The sequence below is a fragment of the Xyrauchen texanus genome, chromosome 1 (genome assembly GCF_025860055.1).
Source record: "Xyrauchen texanus isolate HMW12.3.18 chromosome 1, RBS_HiC_50CHRs, whole genome shotgun sequence".
Classification (NCBI taxonomy): Eukaryota; Metazoa; Chordata; class Actinopteri; order Cypriniformes; family Catostomidae; genus Xyrauchen; species Xyrauchen texanus.
In genome coordinates, this window is record NC_068276.1 from 47,671,994 (window position 1) to 47,694,806 (window position 22,813).

The 22,813-nt window shown below is 37.3% G+C and overlaps 1 protein-coding gene across 2 annotated transcripts in view; it reads left to right on the top strand.

The window, feature by feature from the left end:
• LOC127651090 (collagen alpha-6(IV) chain-like) overlaps window positions 1-22,813 on the top strand; it is a 109,044-nt gene that overhangs the window by 37,990 nt on the left and 48,241 nt on the right. For both annotated transcript variants that reach the window (XM_052136816.1, XM_052136822.1), the window contains exon 4: window positions 6,892-6,969. In XM_052136816.1, the coding sequence (XP_051992776.1) occupies window positions 6,892-6,969 (78 nt within the window). The remainder of the gene's footprint in view (window positions 1-6,891; window positions 6,970-22,813) is intronic.

A 22,813-nucleotide genomic window follows, 5' to 3' on the forward strand; every position in this document is an offset into this window, starting at 1 on the left:
GTATAACTTTGTTTATTTATAGGTTTTGAACCCCACTGTATGACAACAAGATGTCTATGTCCCTAGTCAATTCACGATGTACTTCAAAAACTTTGGGCTTCTCTTATGAAAATGTTATAAATATCCGATAAAAAATTGGTAGTAATTTACATGTAAAATGGAGCTTCCAGTAAACTTTACGCTGTGTATATTAGTGAATTCCAAACGTTCGTAAATAGAGCTCTAGCATGTTCATTCACAATTATCATTATCCACCCCTATGGCCATGAAAATGCCATATAAGGAAGGCTCTAGACATGCTAGTAAATGAGAATAGGAAGCTTTTAACATCCATGCAAACGGTAATAAAAGTTTTTTTAATGGAGTACTTTCACATTGTAAAATATTGATTTAGCAAACACTTGTATGTTTATTCTAAAAATAAAGGGAGGAACTTACAGTCCTCTCATGCTTTTGCTGTCATCAGAGGTTATTTTGTGAATTAAACAGTCCAAGAGGTCAATAAAAATGGTTTCACATGAAGCTTTAATGTAAATACAATGTTCAGTTCACTCTGGCAGGAGGATGACCACCATTAACCTTCTCTGGGTCAGTTGAGCGCATTGCCAGCCTCATTGGTGAAACTTTTCTAGTAAATCCAAGCCTGTAACAGTGATTTACTTCCCTTGCAACAGGAAAAGTCTTCATAGAAATTGATAGAATGTTGGAAGAATGTCTTTGACCGAAATGCTGTAAGATATTACAGATTTGCAAGCTATATGACTGTGTGCAGGCTTTTTCTATTCTTTCTCCTGTTGTATTGAGTACGCACCCACGATGTGTTTATTTATGGGTTTAACAGCATTATCATTGATCATACGTTATCAACTGAACATGATTTACAGATGCCTATACTAAATTATGAAGCCTAAATTAGAGCTCAGATTAATAAAAAAATTAAATAAAACATAAACTGCGCCTTTCTGTGAATCTTTCAACCCATATCAAGCACTTCTGCTGGAAAACTATAATTGTCCTTGCGCTATAACAGAGTTGGGAAAAAACTATACTTTGAAAAAATAAATAAAAGCAGCAGTGTTTCTAAATAAAAGCTTTTTTTTTAATTATTATTATTTATGGTTAATTTCACTCACACTATTTAATTATTAGTAAATTTTTTCATTCATAATTTTACTTATACACTGATCAGCCACAGTATTAAAACCACCTGCCTAATATTGTGACTTCCCCCTTGTGCTGCCAAAACAGCACCAACCAGCATCTCAGAATAGCGATCTGAGATTATATTCTTCTCACCACAATTGTACAGAGTGGTTAACTGAGTTAACGTAGACTTTGTCAGTTCTAACCAGTTTGGCCATTTCTGTCCACAGAACTGCTGCTCACTGGACGTTTTTTGTTTTTGGCACCATTCTGAGTAAATTCTGGAGACTGTTGTGTGTGTGAAAATCCCAAGAGTAGAGCAGTTACAGAAATACTCAAACCAGCACGTTTGGCACCAAAAATCATCAATGTGATTTACATATCAGCCATGTGGTAGCAGTGCAGTTCATAAAATAATTCAGATATGGGTCAGGAGCTACAGTTAATATTCACATCAACCATCAGATGGAGAAAATGTGATCTCAGTGATTTGAACCGTGGCATGATTGTTGCTGCCAGACTGGGAAATCCGACAGGAAACATTTTGATAAACCATTACAGATTAGCAAACAAATTAAATGCAGATGAAAATGAATACATCACCTCGTCAAGTCATTTTTATTTGTATAGCGCTTTTCACAGCACACATCATTATGTATATATATATATATATATGAAGACTTTAAGACATTATAGACATTACAGCTTAATTTTCTGTTACAGCATAATTTTCTGTAAAGCTGCTTTTAAATGATGTGTGCTGTGGAAAGCGCTATACAAATAAAAATGACTTGACCAGATGATGTATTAATTTTCATCTGGATAGTGTTATTTGGTTCATCTAGATGTTCATTTGTTTGCTAATCTGTAATGGTTTATCAAAATATTTCCTGTTGGATAATAGGAAAGAGCTCTGCAGATGTTTATCAAATGTTTGTATCGAAATAATATGATTAAAATAGAATGTGATACTTTCCAGATGATATGCTCTTGCACAGACACTATCAGGTGAATTTAGCGGCATAACACTTTCTCTCGTTAAAGTTTCTCACCATCTTCACTTCTTTTGTTTACAGTATCTGCATTCTTCATAAAGAGAGTGTAGTTACGCTGTTAAAATAATGGCTCTAACACTGACATTTGGTCTGCAAATGTAATGTTGGATTATGAGATTTCTTTTTTTTTTTCATTTATTTATTACTGATATTTATTGCTACAGCTTAATTACATAAACTGTAAACAAATATCATAAGAACATAAAAAGAATAACAAGCAGTAATTACATTTAGAAGTAAAAAATATATGATATCTAAAATGCAATTTTTGCAAAATGACTATATGCAATGTTATCTTGATGAGTATGTGGGGGAGAATTGAATGCTCTTTATTATAAATGGGATACTTCTAGCCCTAATATCTGATTTGCAAAGACTGTTTCAACATTGTACTGAATATACCTTCTTATGCTTGGTAAATTCACTGTAGCGCACGCCATCGAGTGGCTTATTTTGATACATTATTTTCATAATGTGTGTGTTTTTATTGAATGTGTGTTAAAGATTTAACTATATTTACTAATGGGAGAAATAAATTCAATGTGTTATTTTTGTGTTCATTTAATATGTGAATTTGGAGGTATAACAGTATCATAGTGCAAAAGATAAAAAAAACCCCACTATATATCAGTCCTTATAATAACAGGACTGGTAAAGACAGACAGATGAACCATGAGCTTCATATCACATTGCTTTTTGTTTGCTCTATTCTTCTCAGTCGATTGCTTCCTCGGGCTATTCCATCTGTTGGAGCAGTTCATCTGTCATGGGAGAGCAGGATAAACTTCACTCACTCCCACATCTTTTCCCTTTCTTCTCCTGGTGTTTTATTTACCATGTTTTCTGTTCTGCCATGCATAGATAGATATGTGTGGATTGATTGATGACAACAGTTGATGGAGGGAATGTGAGCAGACAAACATCTCTCTAGCGCAAGGGGAAATAGAAGTTTAACCTTACTCAGAGGGTGTGTTTCTCAGGTGTACATGTATCAAACAAGGATGCATATGGCATGAAACCTCAAGCTTTTTGTGGTTTTTGTTTGTGGATGTTGTAATGACTTTACAACACATTCAATTTACTATGATATGAAACTAAAAATGTAAAGTTGGTTAATAAGGGTTAAAGGTGAAGAGGCACCTACAAACAATAACATGCACAAACAAATTTCAGGTGTGACAGGCTTGAATTCAAAAGTTGCTTGAGAGGAAAACACTAAAGCAGAAGACAAGATCTTTTGCAAAGTGTGTAAATGGATCTCTGGTCTTGCCAGCAGAGCTGAGTTTGTGTCTGGATATATGTGCACAGTGATTTCTACTTAAGTTGCACTCTTTGTCCTCCTCCGAATAGCTGTTTCAATTCTTCTGCACAATCTGCAGAGGAATGTCTAGGTGTGTCATTGCAAGGGGCTTGTTGCTCCTTGTAGTGCAGGTTTGCTTAACGTACAGGAGAGGAACACAAATGCACATAAATGGCTTGCTTTCAGTTGTTTGCCAGGTGGGTTAAGCAGCCTGAAAAGAGCGTGACAAAAGGATCTCTACACGGACATGATCAGGTGTTTAAAGTTAAAAAAGCGGTGTTGGATTATCCACTCATTTCTGTTTTGTCCCCCTGGTGTCCCTTCTAATCAAACCCTGTAGTTATAGTAGGAAGGATGTTCTCAGTCTCTTTACTGTGACTTTTGTGTCTTTTAAACTTTTTTTGTGCTCTTCAAGTGATTCTATAATGCCAGTTTTGTAGTTAGAGTGGTGTTGGTAGGGTTACTATGTTCTTTAGCTGACTTTCTTTTAGGGTTATATTCAGCTGTGTGTTAAAAGTTTTAACTGTAAGGTAGAATAAAACATAAGCAAATTTTTTAAAATATGTTTTTATCTAAAGTAACATAGGGGTTGTTCACGCCCAATGTGTCCTTGTGCTAAAAAGCCATCCACAGTGCCACAAACGCAGGTGCCTTAAAAACAGTGTGAACTGCCCTTTACAGCTAATTCAATGAATACATTTTACTGCTACTGAATACTACTTTTTTACATACTGTACATTTTGTTTTCAAGAGTTGACAATGATTGTGCACATTACAATTTTACCAAAGCATAGAGAGCACACAAATAAGTACATAAAGTACAAAGAGCAGAAATAAGATAAACTGTAAATAAAACAATGAAGTAATTTGTTAAAATGAAAGAATGGGACATGGTCAAAAAAAAAAAAAAAAAAAAAACACAATTCAACAGGAATTAATTTAAATGACAAATATTGTTTAAAGCAAATTTAAAACAATAAATCAATAAATCACAATAAATAACAATAAATCACTCATTTCACTGGTGGTGACTACTGACATGCTGAGGTTTGGAACCAATTTCAGGAAATGTTACTAGTATTTTCCTGTGATGTTCTGATATTTTTACAGGACAAAAAAACATTTCTGTTTCAACCTCACATGTTGTACAATGTTCACAGATTCTTTTATATTTTGGTTTCCAGCATTTTCTCTCTCTTCCCTTTTCAGCAACTACATAGTAATCACTAAGCCTGTATTTGGTCAGGATTTGTCTTTGCCTGATGTCTGTTTTCTCTCTCTCAGTCTCTACTTATTTTTGAATTCCTGTTGGTAGACTTTCTGACCTGTTTCTGTCAGAGCAATTAGCAGTAAACAGGAGATCAATAGAAGAGAGATGGCCGTCCAGGGCAATCCCAGTTTTCTAACCTACTTTTTACTGGTTTTCTCTCTTGTCCCACCATTTTCTTTATCCATACTCATTCTCTTACTTATTCTCATGGTTGCACTCTCTATATCCCTCAGATATTTGCCTCAGCCAAAATCTCTTTCAAAGAAAAAATTTGGTCATAAGTTGGAAATGTCAAAGGCTTTTTGGAGTCATGTGACACTCTTAGTGGAGACAGGTTCCACCAAGGGCCTTACATCACTTTTACACACATGTCCTTTGTGATTTGTAAATAAGGTCTTGGTTATCACTGCAGAACCTTTTTTTCTAGATGGCTGTCCGAACACCCCTGACCCATTGGCCAAGTACCCACTGTCCAAATCCTCATGGGGCCCTCATCCCCTCTTGTCTGCACCTTTTCATCCTTTAATCAGAGTGAAACGCAATCCAGTGACCTCTGACCTCAAGCAGGAGCAGTCCTGCTCCAAGTCTTATATGTGCAGCTTTCATTGATCACATTGTTCACAGGTCTTCTGAATAAAGGTGATTGTATTTCACTGAGCTTGTCCTATAGGTTAGGAAAAGATGTGATATTATGTAGAATCTGATATTTGACTGAAAATGTTGATGTACAGGCTATATATAACTTACTGTTGCATCCAGTTGAGGTTTGGTGAGTTTGGTAAGGCAAGCATCACTATTACTATTGCTCATACGGGAGGTTAGGGATTTGAACAGACCGCTAACCCATAGTATTTCGCTTTGGCATGGGACTTCTCATTGAACCATTAGTGCTAGGGACATGAATGACACCTTAAATCGTGTGTGCTAAAAGGTGTGCTGTTTGTTTTTTTTAGTAATCATATTTTTCGTTTGGCAAACAATAAAACATGCAAAAGTGGAGAGAAGGAGGGAACCAAGGCATATCTATGGACCAGAATATCATATGAACTAAAATGTAGTTAATTACTGTATAACAGCTGCATATGCACACTGAGTAATATTGATTTAATACTGTCTTTGATGCATGTTGCTGTTTTTGTGTTTTGATAGTAGATAATCCGTCATGGTAGATAATCCAAAGTAATGTGTAAACGTTCACAGCTACATTCTATAGCAATACAATTTTAGAGGCGTGTGTTTGTGTGTGTGTGTGTGTTGGAGGGTTTCAGAGAGAGAGAGAAAGAGCATTACTCAAAAGAGATAGATGATTGGAAAGAGTGGGACAGGCATGCTTTGGAATGTGATCTCAGCATGGGGCAAAGGGACAATAGAGCTTGTGTGTGTGTGTGTGTGAGAGAGAGAGAGAGAGAGAGAGAGAGAGAGCATTCTATAGTAAGAATGGTTAGATTTAGAGATTGCCATGCATATAGGGTAACTAATCATCTCAGCTTAAGTGAACTGCATGACCTCTAGTCCCAGCGTTCCTCTTATTTTTTTATTGGTTGGTATGCTGTACCACAGGCAGAAATCCATGTCTTTTGTTTAGCTGTGAGATCATATACCACTTTCTTCTGTGGCCTGCAGGGAGAGAAACCGATCAATGGATACTAGAGTAACAAACCCTAGAGTAATCAATCAAGCTGTGCTTTCACTTTTACAAACTATGCCTCAACTTGTTCTTGTGTTGTGTATACTCATCAAGCCACACGTGTACACACATCCATAAATCCATTCTTCTAGCAATTGAAACTGAATTTTTTCATAATAATAGTTTATGCACAATATACTAAAATTCCCTTTGCTAGTGTTTCATGAGGGAAGCCATTCACTCACACAGAAAAATGCATACAAAAAAGCACATTACAAGTCTGAATTGAGTATGTTGATCAATTTGTGTGTAAACGGATGTTTTTTAAATCCTGACATAAATATTTTATAGGTATATGCATTGAAATTATTTGAATGCAGATTTTTATTGGTGCTGAGAGTGCAGGTACTGCAATTTCTTTGCTATTTTAATGACACTGCGCTCTGACAGTAGTGAAAGATTTAATCTTGTCCCTTGTGTCTCTCTGTACTTGCAGGGGTCAGAGCATCAGGAGCCATGTGCAGGCCGGAACTGCGGTGGAGCGTGCCAGTGTTTGCCCTTAAAGGGTAGCAGGGTGAGTGATGAGATACTCAGTTTGCCATTGTGGAGACTGTTCATACCACACTACTGACATCATCCAATACATCATCCATTACTGTTATCTGTAAATTTACCTTAAGGGCTGCTAACACCTGCACATGCACTCACACACACTTAAACAAATCTCTCAAGTAACCAAGTTGGTGAACATTAACTGAAAAACTTATCTCCCAGGTCTTCATATCTTTAAACACAGTTCTCAAAGATTATTCTATTTTTCAATGCAGTCTCGATGCAGTCTCGAGGAACATGAAGTAGAAAAACATAGTCACACAGTCTTGAGTTTTACTTTTTTCCTAATCAAACTGATAGCAGGTGTTTCCACACTCTCATAGGGCTCTCATTCATTTGCCTTTTGTCTAGACATTTTGAGTAAAAATAGATCCACATACATTTTCAGTTGTTAGCTGTGTACCATACACAGACAGCCTATATATAATTTTCAGGCACATCCAATTCATATCTGTTTTTCTTTATTTTTTTTTGTACAACCTGACTTTACATACATTTATGCAATTTCCAGATACAATTCCCTGCAGTTTCCAGGTGAACACTAGAGGTGCTACAACAACTGCGTTTAATTCCCTTTCTCTCAAATAATGGCTGAATATGACTTATAATTACGTATTTTCTCTCTGTTACTCAGAACCTGCTATTTTATGATATCGACACACTCTTAATGCATCTTTTGAAAAAAAAAGGCCCACCTACATATATACACTTGTTCCAACATATTTTGCTTGTGCGGTAGTTCACCTGCTAGGGCGTTGGACTTCGAGTCAGAGGACTGCAGTTCAAGTCCAGTCATGGGCGCATGCTGACATGTGATATAACAAAGTAATAGAAGCGGCTTGAAATGATATGGTTGGCTCAGAAAATTTGATTTTTCATTTTGCTTCTGCATTTTAAAACAATAATAGTTTGGTTTAGGCATTGATTTAGTAACAATGTCTTTTTTAAACATCTCGTTTATATTTTAAAACACTGTTGCTTAGGTTCAGGCAAAAGTTTTACGTTAGTGAGGTATATTTTAAAATCATCCATCTAAAATTCACCTTAAAACCTCATTTTAGTCATTTTTGGCGCACCCAGCTGGACATTTCACTGGAAACCTGAGAGCCAAACGCGTTATACAGCACTTACATTTTTAATTGTAAAAATGTTGTCATGTTCACATAAATTTAATGAGATCAGGCTTTTTTTTGTAGCATGAACAGCAAATATTGCACATGTCATTTGTTTTTTAATTATTACAAAACTAATTCAAGCCACATTCATTTGTGGGACGAGATCTGATTTTAAGTAAGGGCACAGTGGTGACAGTTCATGGCTATATCCTGTTTAAGATCAAACTAGCAAACTAATTACTAGCACAGACCTTTTACTTCTATACTACAACACCTAGCTTGATTAAAATTGTATTTCTGTTTCTATCTGAACTGTCCATTTTATTTGACACACTGTGTATGCAGTGTCACTTACAATGCATTGTAGTGAAGGTAGTGAATATATAAAAAACAGTAATGCCTTATCTGTCAAGTTTTCCATTGTCTCTTCACTCTCGCAACTCTGTTTTTGTTGAAGAAAGTCACTTGGAATTGTGCTAACGCTGTGTCATTACTATAGCAACCAATGTAATGTATTTATACCATATTGACTGCACTGCCTGATCAAACACAACCAGTTTGAGAGTCTGCAAAATAACAGTGCAGGCAGTATTTCCTAAAGATTGTACTTTGGAATTAGGAATTGTGAACAAAACTAAATTCAAGTTCTGTTTGTTTCTGCAAGTTTTCTTTCTTTTTTTTTTTTTTTTTTGTGTGTGTGTGTGTGTGTGTGTGTGTGTGTGTGTGTGTGTGTGTGTGTGTGTGTGTGTGTGTGTGTGTGTGTGTGTGTGTGTGTGTGTGTGTGCTAAAAATACATTTAAGCAACATAAACTCAACAATAAGGATTTTGTCTGCTGCCTGGTCGAGCCAGTACATCAGATTAGCACTTTGCCTGCCAATATTTTCATTAACCCCAACATATTTTTTGCAACATATGTTTACATCAGAAATAAATGTATTTATATATTTCAATAAACATTGTTTTCTTTACAACAAAAAAGTAAACAATCAACAACAAATTATTTATTAATGTTTTTTATTTTGCATAAATGGAAATTCTACAACTATTTTCTTACTTCATGAGTATGTTCCAAAACTTAGTGAGCTGCTTCGCTCTCTCCTGCCTACATAGGCAGCTGCCTTCTATGGAAGCATCCTTACTGAAATGATTCCTCTTAAAAGAGATTTGGAACTCTCTACATAGGCGGCAGCTTTGCGCATCATTCAAATGTAGCATCATTCAGTTATTGGTTTATGATACTCTAACTTACAGTATATAACTGTTGTTAAATCATTTAACTGATGCTTCCAAGATAATCAGGATCCATTCTTGCAGTTTTTGTCAAAACCTCATCTATGTTAATCAGCTACATAACTTTACCTTGAGGAGATATTTAAGTCAGTAGAATTCACAACAACAATGTTCAATCCACCAAAAAATACCACATGAAGTTTGCAACACGTTTGAGTTTGCAATGAACATGAGATGTGGTGAAACTGGATGTATAGGGCAAGTGACACTTCCCTCAGCTTGCTTGAATCTCTCTCACACTGGCATTCCTTACGGTTGAGCCTTGATAAAGTATATATAGGCATTTAGAAGACAAATGTATTACTATTTGAGATGTATGCAATACAAGAGAAGTAATTTGGTAAAGAGCAGTTCTATACAATGCTAGAAGGAAAGGAGGAAAGGAGATGGTGTTCGTACCCCTTAGATATAAATTTTCTGGCCATTTGAGGCTGCCAATCATGGAGCTCTGGGGCAGGGTGCAGAAAAGAGAGCTTTGTGTTGGTCATGAAGACCTGTCTCAAGAACTGGTATGACTTGGATGAACTGGAAAAAGATTTTAGAGTAAAGCTTTTACTATATATACACACACAGACGCACACACACTAATCCTAAAACTGTTACTTTCTAGAAATGTGTTGTGGAATCTTATCTAGAAGCCTTTTAAAAAGACAATGACTCATTTCCATTGATGTAAGAAAAGAAAGAGACCCAAAAATTTAACAGGACTTATTTTATACTGTAATATCAGATTTTTACCTTTCTTTTCTAGTTATTTATCTTTTCACTGTTAAGAGTTCAGAGAAAAAAAAAAGTATTACTTCTATGCTACATGTACAAACACATGTGCTCCCAACATGTTCTTGGTTCAGACTACATCCGTTCCATTTCCCTGGAGCATGCCAAGCAGTTGGCACATAAGATAGAAATGCTTTTAAGTCCGATGTATGGTTGCTCATGTTCCATTCACACCTACAAAATGTAAGATTTTTTATGAAGATCAGAGCTTACATGCCCATTTGTACCCACCTGCATGACTTCCATGCCATCATGCTTCCTTATGTTATTTAACAAATTTTAATAGGAACATTATGTCAGTTTTTGACTTCCCAATTTGGAATGCCCAATTCCCACTACTTAGTAGGTCCTTGTGGTGGCGCGGTTACTCGCCTTAATCCGGGTGGCGGAGGACAAGTCTCAATTGCCTCCATGTGGCCCATTGTGTATGACACCACAGAGAATCCGCATGAGGAGGCTCATGCTAATCACTGCGATCCACGCACAAATTACTATGCACCCCATTGAGAGCAAGAAACACTAATTACGACCACAAGGAGGTTACCCCATGTGACTCTACCTCCCTAGCAACCGGGTCAATTTGGTTGCTTAGGAGACCTGGCTGAAATCACTCAGCACACCCTGGATTCGAACTTGTGAACTCCAGGGGTGTTAGTCAGCATTAATTTTGGCTGAGCTACCCAGGCTCCCGATAAACATAATCTTGAGAAATCTGTGGTTGTTTTTTCTGTTTGGATAGATAACCTCTAATAAAGCCATTTATATAAAGTGTATAAATAGAGGTAAACTTTACCACATCATTTCCTGACATAAAAATTGACAATTGTATATAAGATGATATATTTAAAAAAAAAAAACACACAGCATTAACCAGCAAGGTGTAGTGATAATCATAAAATGCAGAACAGGATGAACAAGCTCATTGCTGTCTTTTCTCTGGCTCTAAGTTATCATTTAGCGATCTACTCAGGTTTTGACACACATTTTTAATGTTGCAGTAGAGTGTGTTTAATATGCAACATAAACCCATTGCATTACTAACTTTCTTTGTTAGTGCAAAATGAAGAACACAAACAATCCTGTACACATTGCTTAAAAGATTAGTTCACCTAAAAATTAGAATTCTGTCATTAACTCTTTAAATGTTCAAATCTGTATCACTTTCTTTCTTCCATGAATTCTAAAGGATATGTTAGACAGAATGACAGCCTCAGTCACCATTCACTTTTATTGAATTTTTTTCCTCCACACAATGAAAGTGAAAGGTGACAGGCTGTCATTCTGCCTAACCTTCTTTTGTGTTCTACTGAAGAAAGAAAGGCATATGGGTTTCAAGCGATAAGAGTGTAAGTAAATGATTAAGGAATTTTAATTTTTTAGATATGATGGAGACCTTGTCATTTCTATAGGCCATGCTCAGGCATTGCTGTAAAGAGTTCCAGAACTCTTGTCAATTTCTGAATCCTTTCAACTTGATTCACTCAATCCTGTCTCAAAGCAGGCATGGTGTAAATCCTGAAACAAGCTGAAGTCAGTATCTAGGGCAGAAAAAAAAGGGGTGATGATTTCTCTACGTATTTGCCCATTGCCATTACCATAAACACAGAAGACACTGCCAGAGTGGGTAACCATCTTTGAGCCAGACTTCACCCCCACCAACAGAGTTGTGCCCCGCAAAAACAACAGGAGCCAATGTGATGCGAAGGAAAGTGAGTGAGCTCTGAAAAGTGCAGTCTGCCATACTGGGAATGTCTGCCCTAGAGAAGGAAAATAACACTGAGACAAAGAGAAAGAGGAGAGCGACTTTTAGTTGTGTAAACTCAGCAAAAAAAGAAACGTCCCTTTTTTAGGACACTGGTTTTTAAGTGGTTTTAAATTCCAATGTCTGTACTGTGAGACGCCTAAGACAGCGCTACAGGGAGACAGGAACGACAGCTGATCGTCCTCACAGTGGCAGACCATGTGTAACAACACCTGCACAGGATCGGTACATCCGAATATCACACCTGCGGGACAAGTACAGGATGGCAACAACAACTGCCCGAGTTACACCAGGAACACACAATCCCTCCATCATTGCTCCGTCTGTCCGCAATGGACTGAGAGAGGCTGAACTGAGGGCTTGTAGGCCTGTTTTAAGGCAGGTCCTTACCAGACATCACTGGCAACAACTTTGCCTTAGCTGGACCACACAGGACTGGCAAAAAGTGCTCTTCAATGACGAGTCGCAGTTTTGTCTCACCAGGGGTGATGGTCGGACTCGTGTTTATCATCGAAGGAATGAGCGTTACACCGAGACCTGTACTCTGGAGCGGATTTGATTTGGTGCTGGAGGGTCCGTCATGGTCTGGGGCAGTGTTTCACTGCATCATCAGACTGAGCTTGTTGTCATTACAAGCAATCTCAACGCTGTGCGTTACAGGGAAGACATCCTCATCCCTCATTTGGTACCCTTCCTGCAGGCTCATCCTGACATGACCCTCCAGCATGACAGTGCCAGCAGCCATACTGCTCGTTCTGTGTGTGATTTCCTGGACGACGGGAAAGCCAGTGTTCTGCCATGGCCAGTGAAGAGCCCGGATCTCAATCCCATTGAGCATGTCTGGGACCTGTTGGATCGAAAGATGAGGGCTAGGGCCATTCCCCCCCAGAAATGTCCGGGAACTTGCAAGTGCCTTGGTGGAAGAGTGGGGTAACATCTCACAGCAAGAACTGGCAAATCTGGTGCAGTCCATGAGGAGGAGATGCACTGCAGTACTTATTGCAGCTGGTGGCCACACCAGATACTGACTGTTACTTTTGATTTTGACACCCCCTTTCTTCAGGGACACGTTCATTAATTTCATTAGTCACATGTCTGCTAAACTTGTTCAGTTTATGTCTTATAAATGTACACATGTAAATTTTTCTGAAAATAAAAGCAGTTGAAAGTGAGAGGACGTTTCTTTTTTTGTTGAGTTTATGTACATAGTCAGTTGGACAATATGCACAACATATTTTTAAGTTCTTTTACATCATTAGAGCATTTTAGAAAAGTATACTGCACAGAAATACAAAACTAACATGAACAGCACAACAAATCAACAAAAACACAGTGACAAAGAGAGAGAGGGATTGAGGGAGAGAGATCAGGGCTACATTTCGCAAAACCATCATAAGCCTAAGTAGATCGTTGAATCCATCTTACGATTCATCTTAGTTTTGTGGCCCATTTCCCAAAGGCATCATAACTTGAATATGCTCATAGATTTGCAAGTGCTCTAGAATACACTTACAGCATTAAAAGCATTCTAAGGACATTGACTTATGCAGACAACTGCAGGATAATCACAAAATTACACTTTCAGTACAATTCAAATACCTACTGTATAGCTACACTTTATACTTTAATACCATGTTACCTGTTTATTTATTTTTGTTTTCAGAGAGAAGGCTAATAATAATAATAATAATAATAATTAATAAATACAACAAATTGTGAAAAGATTATTTGTGGCATGATTGCTGCAGACAACTATATAAAATTAGACAGAGAAGGGAAAAAGTCAATGACTTGCTACCTTGCATGATTATTGTCTGAATATTGGCTCATCATCCTTGTCTCATTTTCCTCTCTGACACCCAAGGGTGCTCTTGCTTTCATCACACATGTTGTATAGCATTGCTGTTAGCGTTATCACTTTTGTGAGTAAAGAGCACACCTCTGATTGATTGGTGAATGCCCCTAAAGCGCACCTTCCTCGCGTCTCTGTATTTTGTGCTCTGCAACACGGTGAACCTCGTTATATATTCAATTAATGCTTGTCATTAGCTGGATCATACACAGGGTATCCGCTGTCTTCATTGATCCGGGAAGCATTCATATCGACCCAAAGAGCAATTTATGAAAATGAGATATTACAAATACACATCTGATTATGGAAATAGTGATGGTGTAAATGAAAAGGATCATTCTGCACAAAATTGTTGTAAAATTATATGTAATCATGTAGTTAATTAGTTTGAATATTTATGAAAATCTTTAAACATTTCTAACGAGGTCATTTACAAATGTTTATAAAGTTACGGATAATATTTTAATGAACTTACAATGACTAGCAGTGCTGAATTTTCATATTTCAGCACTGTCACATGACAGCGTCACTCTTAAGTAGCACTTAAACCGCATCCTCACCTGTTCGTGTTGAGTCTATTTTTGGGAAACGCACATAAAAAATAACTAACATTTGTAAAATCACTGGTAGGAAACACTCTTATCCACTAAGATCAATCGTTGTTGGGAAACTAGGCCCAGGTGAACAAAGCATTGCCATACAGATAGAACTACACTTCTTGACTTTATACCATAACTACAGACACACAGTATTTTGGAAACCACTGCAAAGAATTTCATTTGAATTTTAGCACATACAAACTCCCATACTTGCTAGAGAAAACATGCCAAACTAGCTGCAAGGTATGTGAAAGTAGTAATGGCCTGTGGCATCGGTGGCGTGGTTAAGTGCCCATCCGGAGAGTGAGACCAGCAGAGTGGAGAGAGTTTCTGGGTCCGGAAGACACTTTAGCTTCACAAACTTTAGCTTCACAATAAAGGCTTCCGGACCCTGACTCTCTCTCCCCTCTGCTGGCAGTGTGGCTCTTTTTATACCTCTCTCCCCGTGCTCACTGTAATTAGAGACAGGTATTAATAATAAATTAGCTCAGGTGTAAGTGCCCTTACTGCTTCTCTCTCTCCGGACAGGCACTTGACCCCGCTGCCACAGGGCCATAAAGTGCAACCAGTGGAAAACATAATGTGCATTATACTTTGTGTTGGATTATAATGTAATACATATAATATGGATTACATATTCAGATTAGTTACTTTTATGGATTACTGATGTTGATTACATTACTTTTTAGTCTTGACTTTCAAAGAAATGAAGAGGAACTCAGGTACTGCCAAACAAAACAAAAAAACAAAACTCTTAAAATGTTCGATTTCATACAAATTCAACATACAAAACAAATACATGATTTCATACATGCATTTTTTACAGTATGTATGATGAAAGTAGTGTAAATTGGTACTCGGTACACTTACAATTAATTATTGTTTTCAAAACATGCAATAAATAATCCAAAATTAATCAGACTGGATAACCTAAAAGGTGATCTAATCGGATTATAAATTACAGTTCAGAAGCATCCAACCTTGTTAATTCTAATCTGATATTCAAAGCATTGCTTGTCTATTTGTATGAGTAAGGTTATTTAATACCGCACAATATAATACCTTGGTTAGGCCAATAAAGCTTATTTTAGGCTTGTGCGAGATGGATAGAGATGATACATTATAAAATGACACATAAAGCAACCAAGATTATTAAATGTATTATGTCCATATATATGCAGTAGACTAATATATATATATACACACATACATACATACATACATACACACACACACACACACACACACACACACATACATACATACATACACACACACACACATACATACCGGTCAAAAGTTTTGAAACACGACTGAAATGTTTCTCATGATCTTAAAAATCGTTTGATCTGAAGCTGTATGCTTAATTGTATGAAATTAGTTTTGTAGACAAAAATATAATTGTGCCAAAATATTAATTTATTTCATTATAAAATAAAAATGTAATAATAATTAAAAAGGTTTTGAAACCATTACTTGTACAAAATAATAAAGAAAAGCAGGCATTAAGTGCCCAACATAGATGGGAACTCCTTCAATACTGTTTAAAAAGCATCCGAGTGTGATACCTCAAGAAGTTTGTTGAAAAAAAAATGTCAAGAGTACATTTCTGCAAATTTCTAGGCAAAGGGTGACTACTATGAAGATGCTAAAATATAACAGTTTTGATTTATTTTGGATTTTGTTTTGTCACAACATAATTCCCATAGTTCCATTAATGTTATTCCATAGTTGTGACGACTTCACTATTATTCTAAAATGTGAAGAAAAAAAAACTATAATAAAGAATGAATAAGTGTTTCAAAACTTTTGACCGGTAGTGTATGTGGATATATACAGTATAATGCATTTAAAGTATTCCTTATAGAATAAGGCATTCATAATATATTATAATACATCTTAGGTTAGGACAGTTAGGACAGTTCTGTGTTCTTGGTTAAATATGCAACCAGGCTATGAGGCTATTCCTAATGCATCTGTTTCCAGTAATCTCAGAGCTCTCCTCAAAGATAAACATCCACGATGAGCCAAATTAAAAGAGTGCACCTCCTTGGTCAGCCACCCAACAAGAACTGCCACCCATACTGGACTTGTTTGGACCAATAACATCCTCTTCCTGACAGGTCAGAGTTTCCAGGATGCTGGCATGGTTTGGATTAAGGGCAGCCAAATAAAAGCAATGCTGGCTTTCATGTATGGAGAGCATGTGTAACTCCTTTAGCCACCCTGACTTGGTCTGTCCACTCTCAAAGCAAAGCAGTCCTCCCCTTTGCAGTGATGAGAGTTGATTTATTAAATAAGTTTTGTGAGAAAGCCATCTGGTTTGGTTTACTTAAAACAGTAGACACTCTATGTGTTAAATTCTATGTAATTGTAAAAGGGTCAGGGTTTGTCTCATTGCTGTGGTGATGAATGCCTGGATTTATGTACACACACCTGAAAAATGTTAACCTAAACATGTGCTTCATTTGGTAATATCTAAATTAACTGGTTTGATTAAAGCCAAAAGTATTTTTTAATATGTCTCAAACTTGACTACATTATGTTACACCAACAAAACTCATTTTAAAGGGTTGGTGTCATTATTTTGTTTTATTATTTTAATGTTTCTTGAGGTTCACTTATAATACTAGTATCCTTTTTTTTGCACAAAAAAAAGGTAATATATTGGTAAAACATGATAATGTTCCACAATTATTCTGACCCTCTGTCAGAATCGCTCGTTTTTGGTGCTGCTTTTCCTTTAAGATTTGACAATAAACACACACTGTTCTGATTGGCTCTCTGCTCTTGATTGACCTGCTCTCTCCCTACTCTGCCATCTCACTGCACACTGCTAATGGCGCGGCTACGGTCGTGGAGGTGGTCAGATGCAAATGTCTACCACAGTGTGACATCACAATGTGGAGGAAGTAGAGAACGAGTCATTTAAGCACTTGGTTTCAACAAATGTTCTTTTGCATTGAGGAGGATGTTTTGAGTTCTGAAACGTACAGTATGTTTTTATAGTACAATGACCTCTTACTTGTGAAAAGATCAAGGAAAATTTGATTCCTCATGTTATGACCCCTTTTAAGGTTTGATCAAGCTCCTTAAGGTAACAATTGCCGCTTACCTCTTGTTACAGTGTCGATGGGAACAATATACTTTTATTGCACTCTATATTGTTCTTATTACAACAAACCAAAATAAAGTTAATGTGGACCCACAGTGCAATTAGTGCAAAGTTAGCACGTAGTGCATAATACACTGTAAACATAATGGTAACCTAAAGGATCTATTTCTATGGTCTAACCCTATTTGTCATGTTTATTTAGTTGATTTTAAATAACATTTTTGACTCCAATAAAAACAAATAATTTTGATGTTACCATATGAAGCACATTTTAGGTGACCTGACTAAGCATTTTATACAGTGTAAAATATTAATGACGGTAAGGCAGAGGTCACGGTATGCAATAAATTTAAAGCAGTACAAAAAAAAATACTCCGTAACGGTACACAATATATTAGGGATAATGTACAACCCGAGGTGATCAGGACCCCCCGCTTGGAGTTTATTTTGCGAAAACAACCGGCTGACTGTATATTTGTCCACATATTACACAGCTATTAACCATATAAATAAATACATGTATATGAAACCTTGATTTGTGTTGAAAATATGTAAATAAATGAGAAGAAATACATTTTTGAACAGCTGAAATCCACCTCTGGTTTGCGTCATCATTTGCGAGTTATTTTGGTGTTTTTGTATTTTTTTTTATTTTATTAATGACCGTCTGACTGCTCATTATGCATCTTATGAAAAGACTACTTGCCAAAATAAATTCACATGAAACATTGATTTGTGTTGAAATTATTTTATTAGCCTATTTGGAGAGGTTTCACAGTGATCTGAAAAGCAGGAACGGTGCCTCGCATAACCAGGATGTGGTCTGATACGTGAATATGCGGTTGTTACGGAGCAATATCAGACCCCTGGATGGTGCCATTGACCAGTCAGAATCGAGAATTCCAGAGAGCCATGTAATAAATACAAAGATTTGACAAATAAGTACAGTGAAGAACTGCAAACAACGCAAAGTGGTGCAAACAATGGATACAGTGTAAAAAGTTACTTGCATTTATATGTACCGGTAGTTCAAAATTAATCTACTGTACCTTATATATGTGGATACATGTATGTATGTGTTTGTGCTTGTATGTATGCTTGTATGTATGCTGTTAATGAAATGTGTCAAATTGCACGTTGTTGTGTTTGTTGTTTTGTGTAGGCCGCATGTGTGCGAGTGTGTGAACATATGGCTAATGTTTTCTCGCGCTCTCTCTCTCTCTCTCTCAATTCTAAGATAATCAGAGCTGTTTTTAATGTTCCAGAGAAAGAGATCCCAGAATACTTTTCTAGTATATACTATACTTAATACTATATATATATTATTCTATAAATGAATCTATACTTCAAATTGTTAATTATCTTGATGATAAAGTTGCTGTGTTTTTACTCTCCTCTTGTCCTAGTGAAGTCAGCTTATCTCAAGATAAAAATCAGACTATTAACTCTATAACAGCTGCAACCCATTCAGTCTGATTTTAATTAAGTTAAAATAGTGGAAAAGGCAAAGAGGAAAACAGACTTGCTGTTTTATCCCCATGTTGGTTGTAGGGGGGTCTTCCTCACACACAAGCACAATCTAAACAAGCATTCCAAACAAGAGGCATGTGTTTAGGCTATGGAAGATTTAACCAAACAGCTTGACTGAAGATAGACGTGCTCGAGGGACAGAATCTGTAACTGCTTCTCTTTGAAAAGCCAGGTGCGTTAAGTGTAAGCAGTCTCGACTGGTTTAAACTGAGATTATTTGAGTATAAACTCTGGCAGGTAAGGTTAACTAGGCTGTTAAGTTATGTCTCAATGTTAGTGGTTTACACTTCCTGTTTTTTGTAATAATTTGTATCCTTGTCTTTGCTGCTTAGACACAAAACCTGTTATAGTGACTATAGTGAAAGCAGAGGTGAGAGGTTGTTTTTACAAAGACCCCTACATGACCCATGGCCCTTGTAACGTTTGACCCCTAGGATGATGTCTTTTGTGGGTGTTTGTTCTTAGTAATTACCCAGACTTTCTTTGCATGAAAACTTTCGAACCTGGTATTGGAAATAATACTGTCCCCTGCTGGACATATTATGTAAGTACCGGTGGAAAAATAATGTTGTGACAATAAGCTTACAAGATGAGAAATATTTTAAAAGATTGTGGGTTCAACATATTTTATTTATACAACCTTATGCCAGCATGTAGGTAAACTATAAACAAGATGTTTGTGATAATACTGTTGTTACCTGATATCAGACAGATAATCTAAAATGAGGTTACGGCAAGGAACTCTGTTTATCCAATCTCTCTTAAATCCTTCTCATTCTTTGCCACTGGCATTGTTATTACATACACAAAGTTCATGAGCTTGTATAACAGAATGACTGTCATGTCCACAAATGCATGACATTATGTTTATGTATGTTCGAGAGAATGAAAGCACATATACAGTATATGGGATGCAAATGGAACTTTGTAATACACTTATATTACATTATATATATATATATATATATATATATATAAAGGTTCAGGTATATAGATATATATAGAATTCAAACTTTAAACCAAGCAGCCATTATCTTATTTTATGTTTAAGATATATATAGATTTATATCTTAATATAGATTTGTTAACCTGAACATAGATTTGTGGGATGCACATCCAGGGCACGAAGCTCCCGTTCCACCACATCCCAAAGATGCTCTATTGGGTTGAGATCTGGTGACTGTGGGGGGCATTTTAGTACAGTGAACTCATTGTCATGTTCAAGAAACCAATTTGAAATGATTCGAGCTTTGTGACATGATGGATTATCCTGCTGGAAGTAGCCATAAGAGGATGGGTACATGGTGGCCATAAAGGGATGGACATGGTCAGAAACAATGCTCAGGTAGGCCGTGGCATTTAAACGATGCCCAATTTGCACTAAGGGGCCTAAAGTGTGCCAAGAAAACATCCCCCACACCATTACACCACCTCCACCAGCCTGCACAGTGGTAACAAGGCATGATGGATCCATGTTCTCATTCTGTTTACACCAAATTCTGACTCTACCATCTGAATGTCTCAGCAGAAATCGAGACTCATCAGACCAGGCAACATTTTTCCAGTCTTCAACTGTCTAATTTTGGTGTGCTCTTTTTCCTATTTGTAGTGGAGATGAGTGGTACCCGGTGGGGTCTTCTGCTGTTGTAGCCATCCGCCTCAAGGTTGTGCGTGTTGTGGCTTCACAAATGCTTTGCTGCATACCTCGGTTGTAACGAGTGGTTATTTCAGGCAAAGTTGCTCTTCTATCAGCTTGAATCAGTCGGCCCATTCTCCTCTGACCTCTAGCATCAACAAGGCATTTTCGCCCACAGGACTGCCGCATACTGGATGTTTTTCCCTTTTCACACCATTCTTTGTAAACCCTAGAAATGGTTGTGCGTGAAAATCCCAGTAACTGAGCAGATTGTGAAATACTCAGACCGGCCCGTCTGGCACCAACAACCATGCCACGCTCAAAATTGCTTAAATCACCTTTCTTTCCCATTCTGACATTCAGTTTGGAGTTCAGGAGATTGTCTTCACCAGGATCACACCCCTAAATGCATTGAAGCAACTTCCATGTGATTGGTTGATTAGATAATTGCATTATTGAGAAATTGAACAGGTGTTCCTAATAATCCTTTAGGTGAGTGTGTGTATGTATATATATATATATATATATATATATATATATATATATATATACACACATACATTTTTACACAAACACACATGTACAATGAAAATTGAAAAAAATCATTAAAGCTGTTAAAGGCCCAGCTATTTAAAAGAGTTATGCACAACATGACTCATTCACAGCATGCCTTCAAGTATAATATTTGGACGAGAGTCGGTGTGTGTGCTTGCCCTGCTTTCTGTCTGGCATTGCTGGTTGTTTTGGTTCTACAGGCAGGGTGATGCATACATTTGTTATCAAGGCTGAATCACTCAGGCCCTTTTTCTGATGTGTCCTAATGCGACTTCCATCATCGCTCCCAATGAACACATGGTGCGACAGGTAAAATCACTCCTGAGCCTTGCTGCCCACGAACAATGCTTCCTACCCAATCCTCCGAGCCGGCAGGACTGAGCCGCGGGAATCTGTTGGCTCATGGATTCTGCTGGTCATTCCGACAGGAAGTAAGGTGCATGCTCTCTAACCAGGCATGGCAGTGGGTTGCTTAGAAAAGCAGAATGAGTTCTATTGTGTCCATTGTGAGGGGGCAGATTTGTGCCACAAACGAAGCAGTCTAGTGCACGTTAATGTGGCTGGAAGTCACTTTTTCCATCTTCATGTTGTTAATATCACTGTATACAAGTTGAAACCCATTAGGTGGTTTGTGAAGGAGACGGATATGAACCGATATCAAATGTCATTCTTTGGAATGACTTGTAGGAAGAGACAGGAACACTATTGTGTTTTTTAAGGGTTTCTGCTTGTATGATATTTGGTGCATTCCCTCATTCGTATAATGCTCTCCAAATCACTCACAGCTCAGCAGTTGCACCTTTCATCTTTTATGAAACAACTGGATTTAAACATTTTCTAAAGAAAATGTGAGTGGTGCTTGCCCATGCAAAAGTTGCTGTCACTATGCTAGGATGTTGTGGGTGGTTGCCAGGACGTTGCTATGTTGTTATAAGTGGTTGTTAGTGTTTTGCTCTTTGACTGCTTTGGTGTTCTGGCTGATTGCATAGTGGTTCAAGCCAAAGGTAAAGATATACCTGCAAAGTCTGATCACTTAGAAAAGTAATTGCATACCTCTTCTAAAAATGAAACACAGTTTGAGATTATAAATGACTTTGCCTTAGCAAGCACATCTAATTATAAAAAATGATATGTAACTGTATAGTTGTCATCAGACTGATGGTAAATTGTAAATGGTCTGCACTTATATAGCGCCTTTTTTAAATTTAGAGGTTACCAAAGCACTTTACACTGTGTCCCATTCACTCATTCACACACCAATGGCGGCAGAGCTGCCATGCAAGGCGCTAGCCTGTCATTGGGAGCAACTTGGGGTTCAGTGTCCTGCCCAAGGACACTTCGGCATGTGGAGTCATGTGGGCCGGGAATCGAACCGCCAACCCTGCGATTAGCGGCTGACCCTTTCTACCAGCTGAGCCACAGCCCCCATGATGACATTAAGAGGACTGCTTTGTTCACACTGATTTGTTTAGACTGACTGTTCAAACTGTAGGTTATATGTGGACCGATCACATTTTTTGCTGTTCAGACTGCAATCGCTTTTGCTAGCACATCTACATTAGTTGTCACTACAA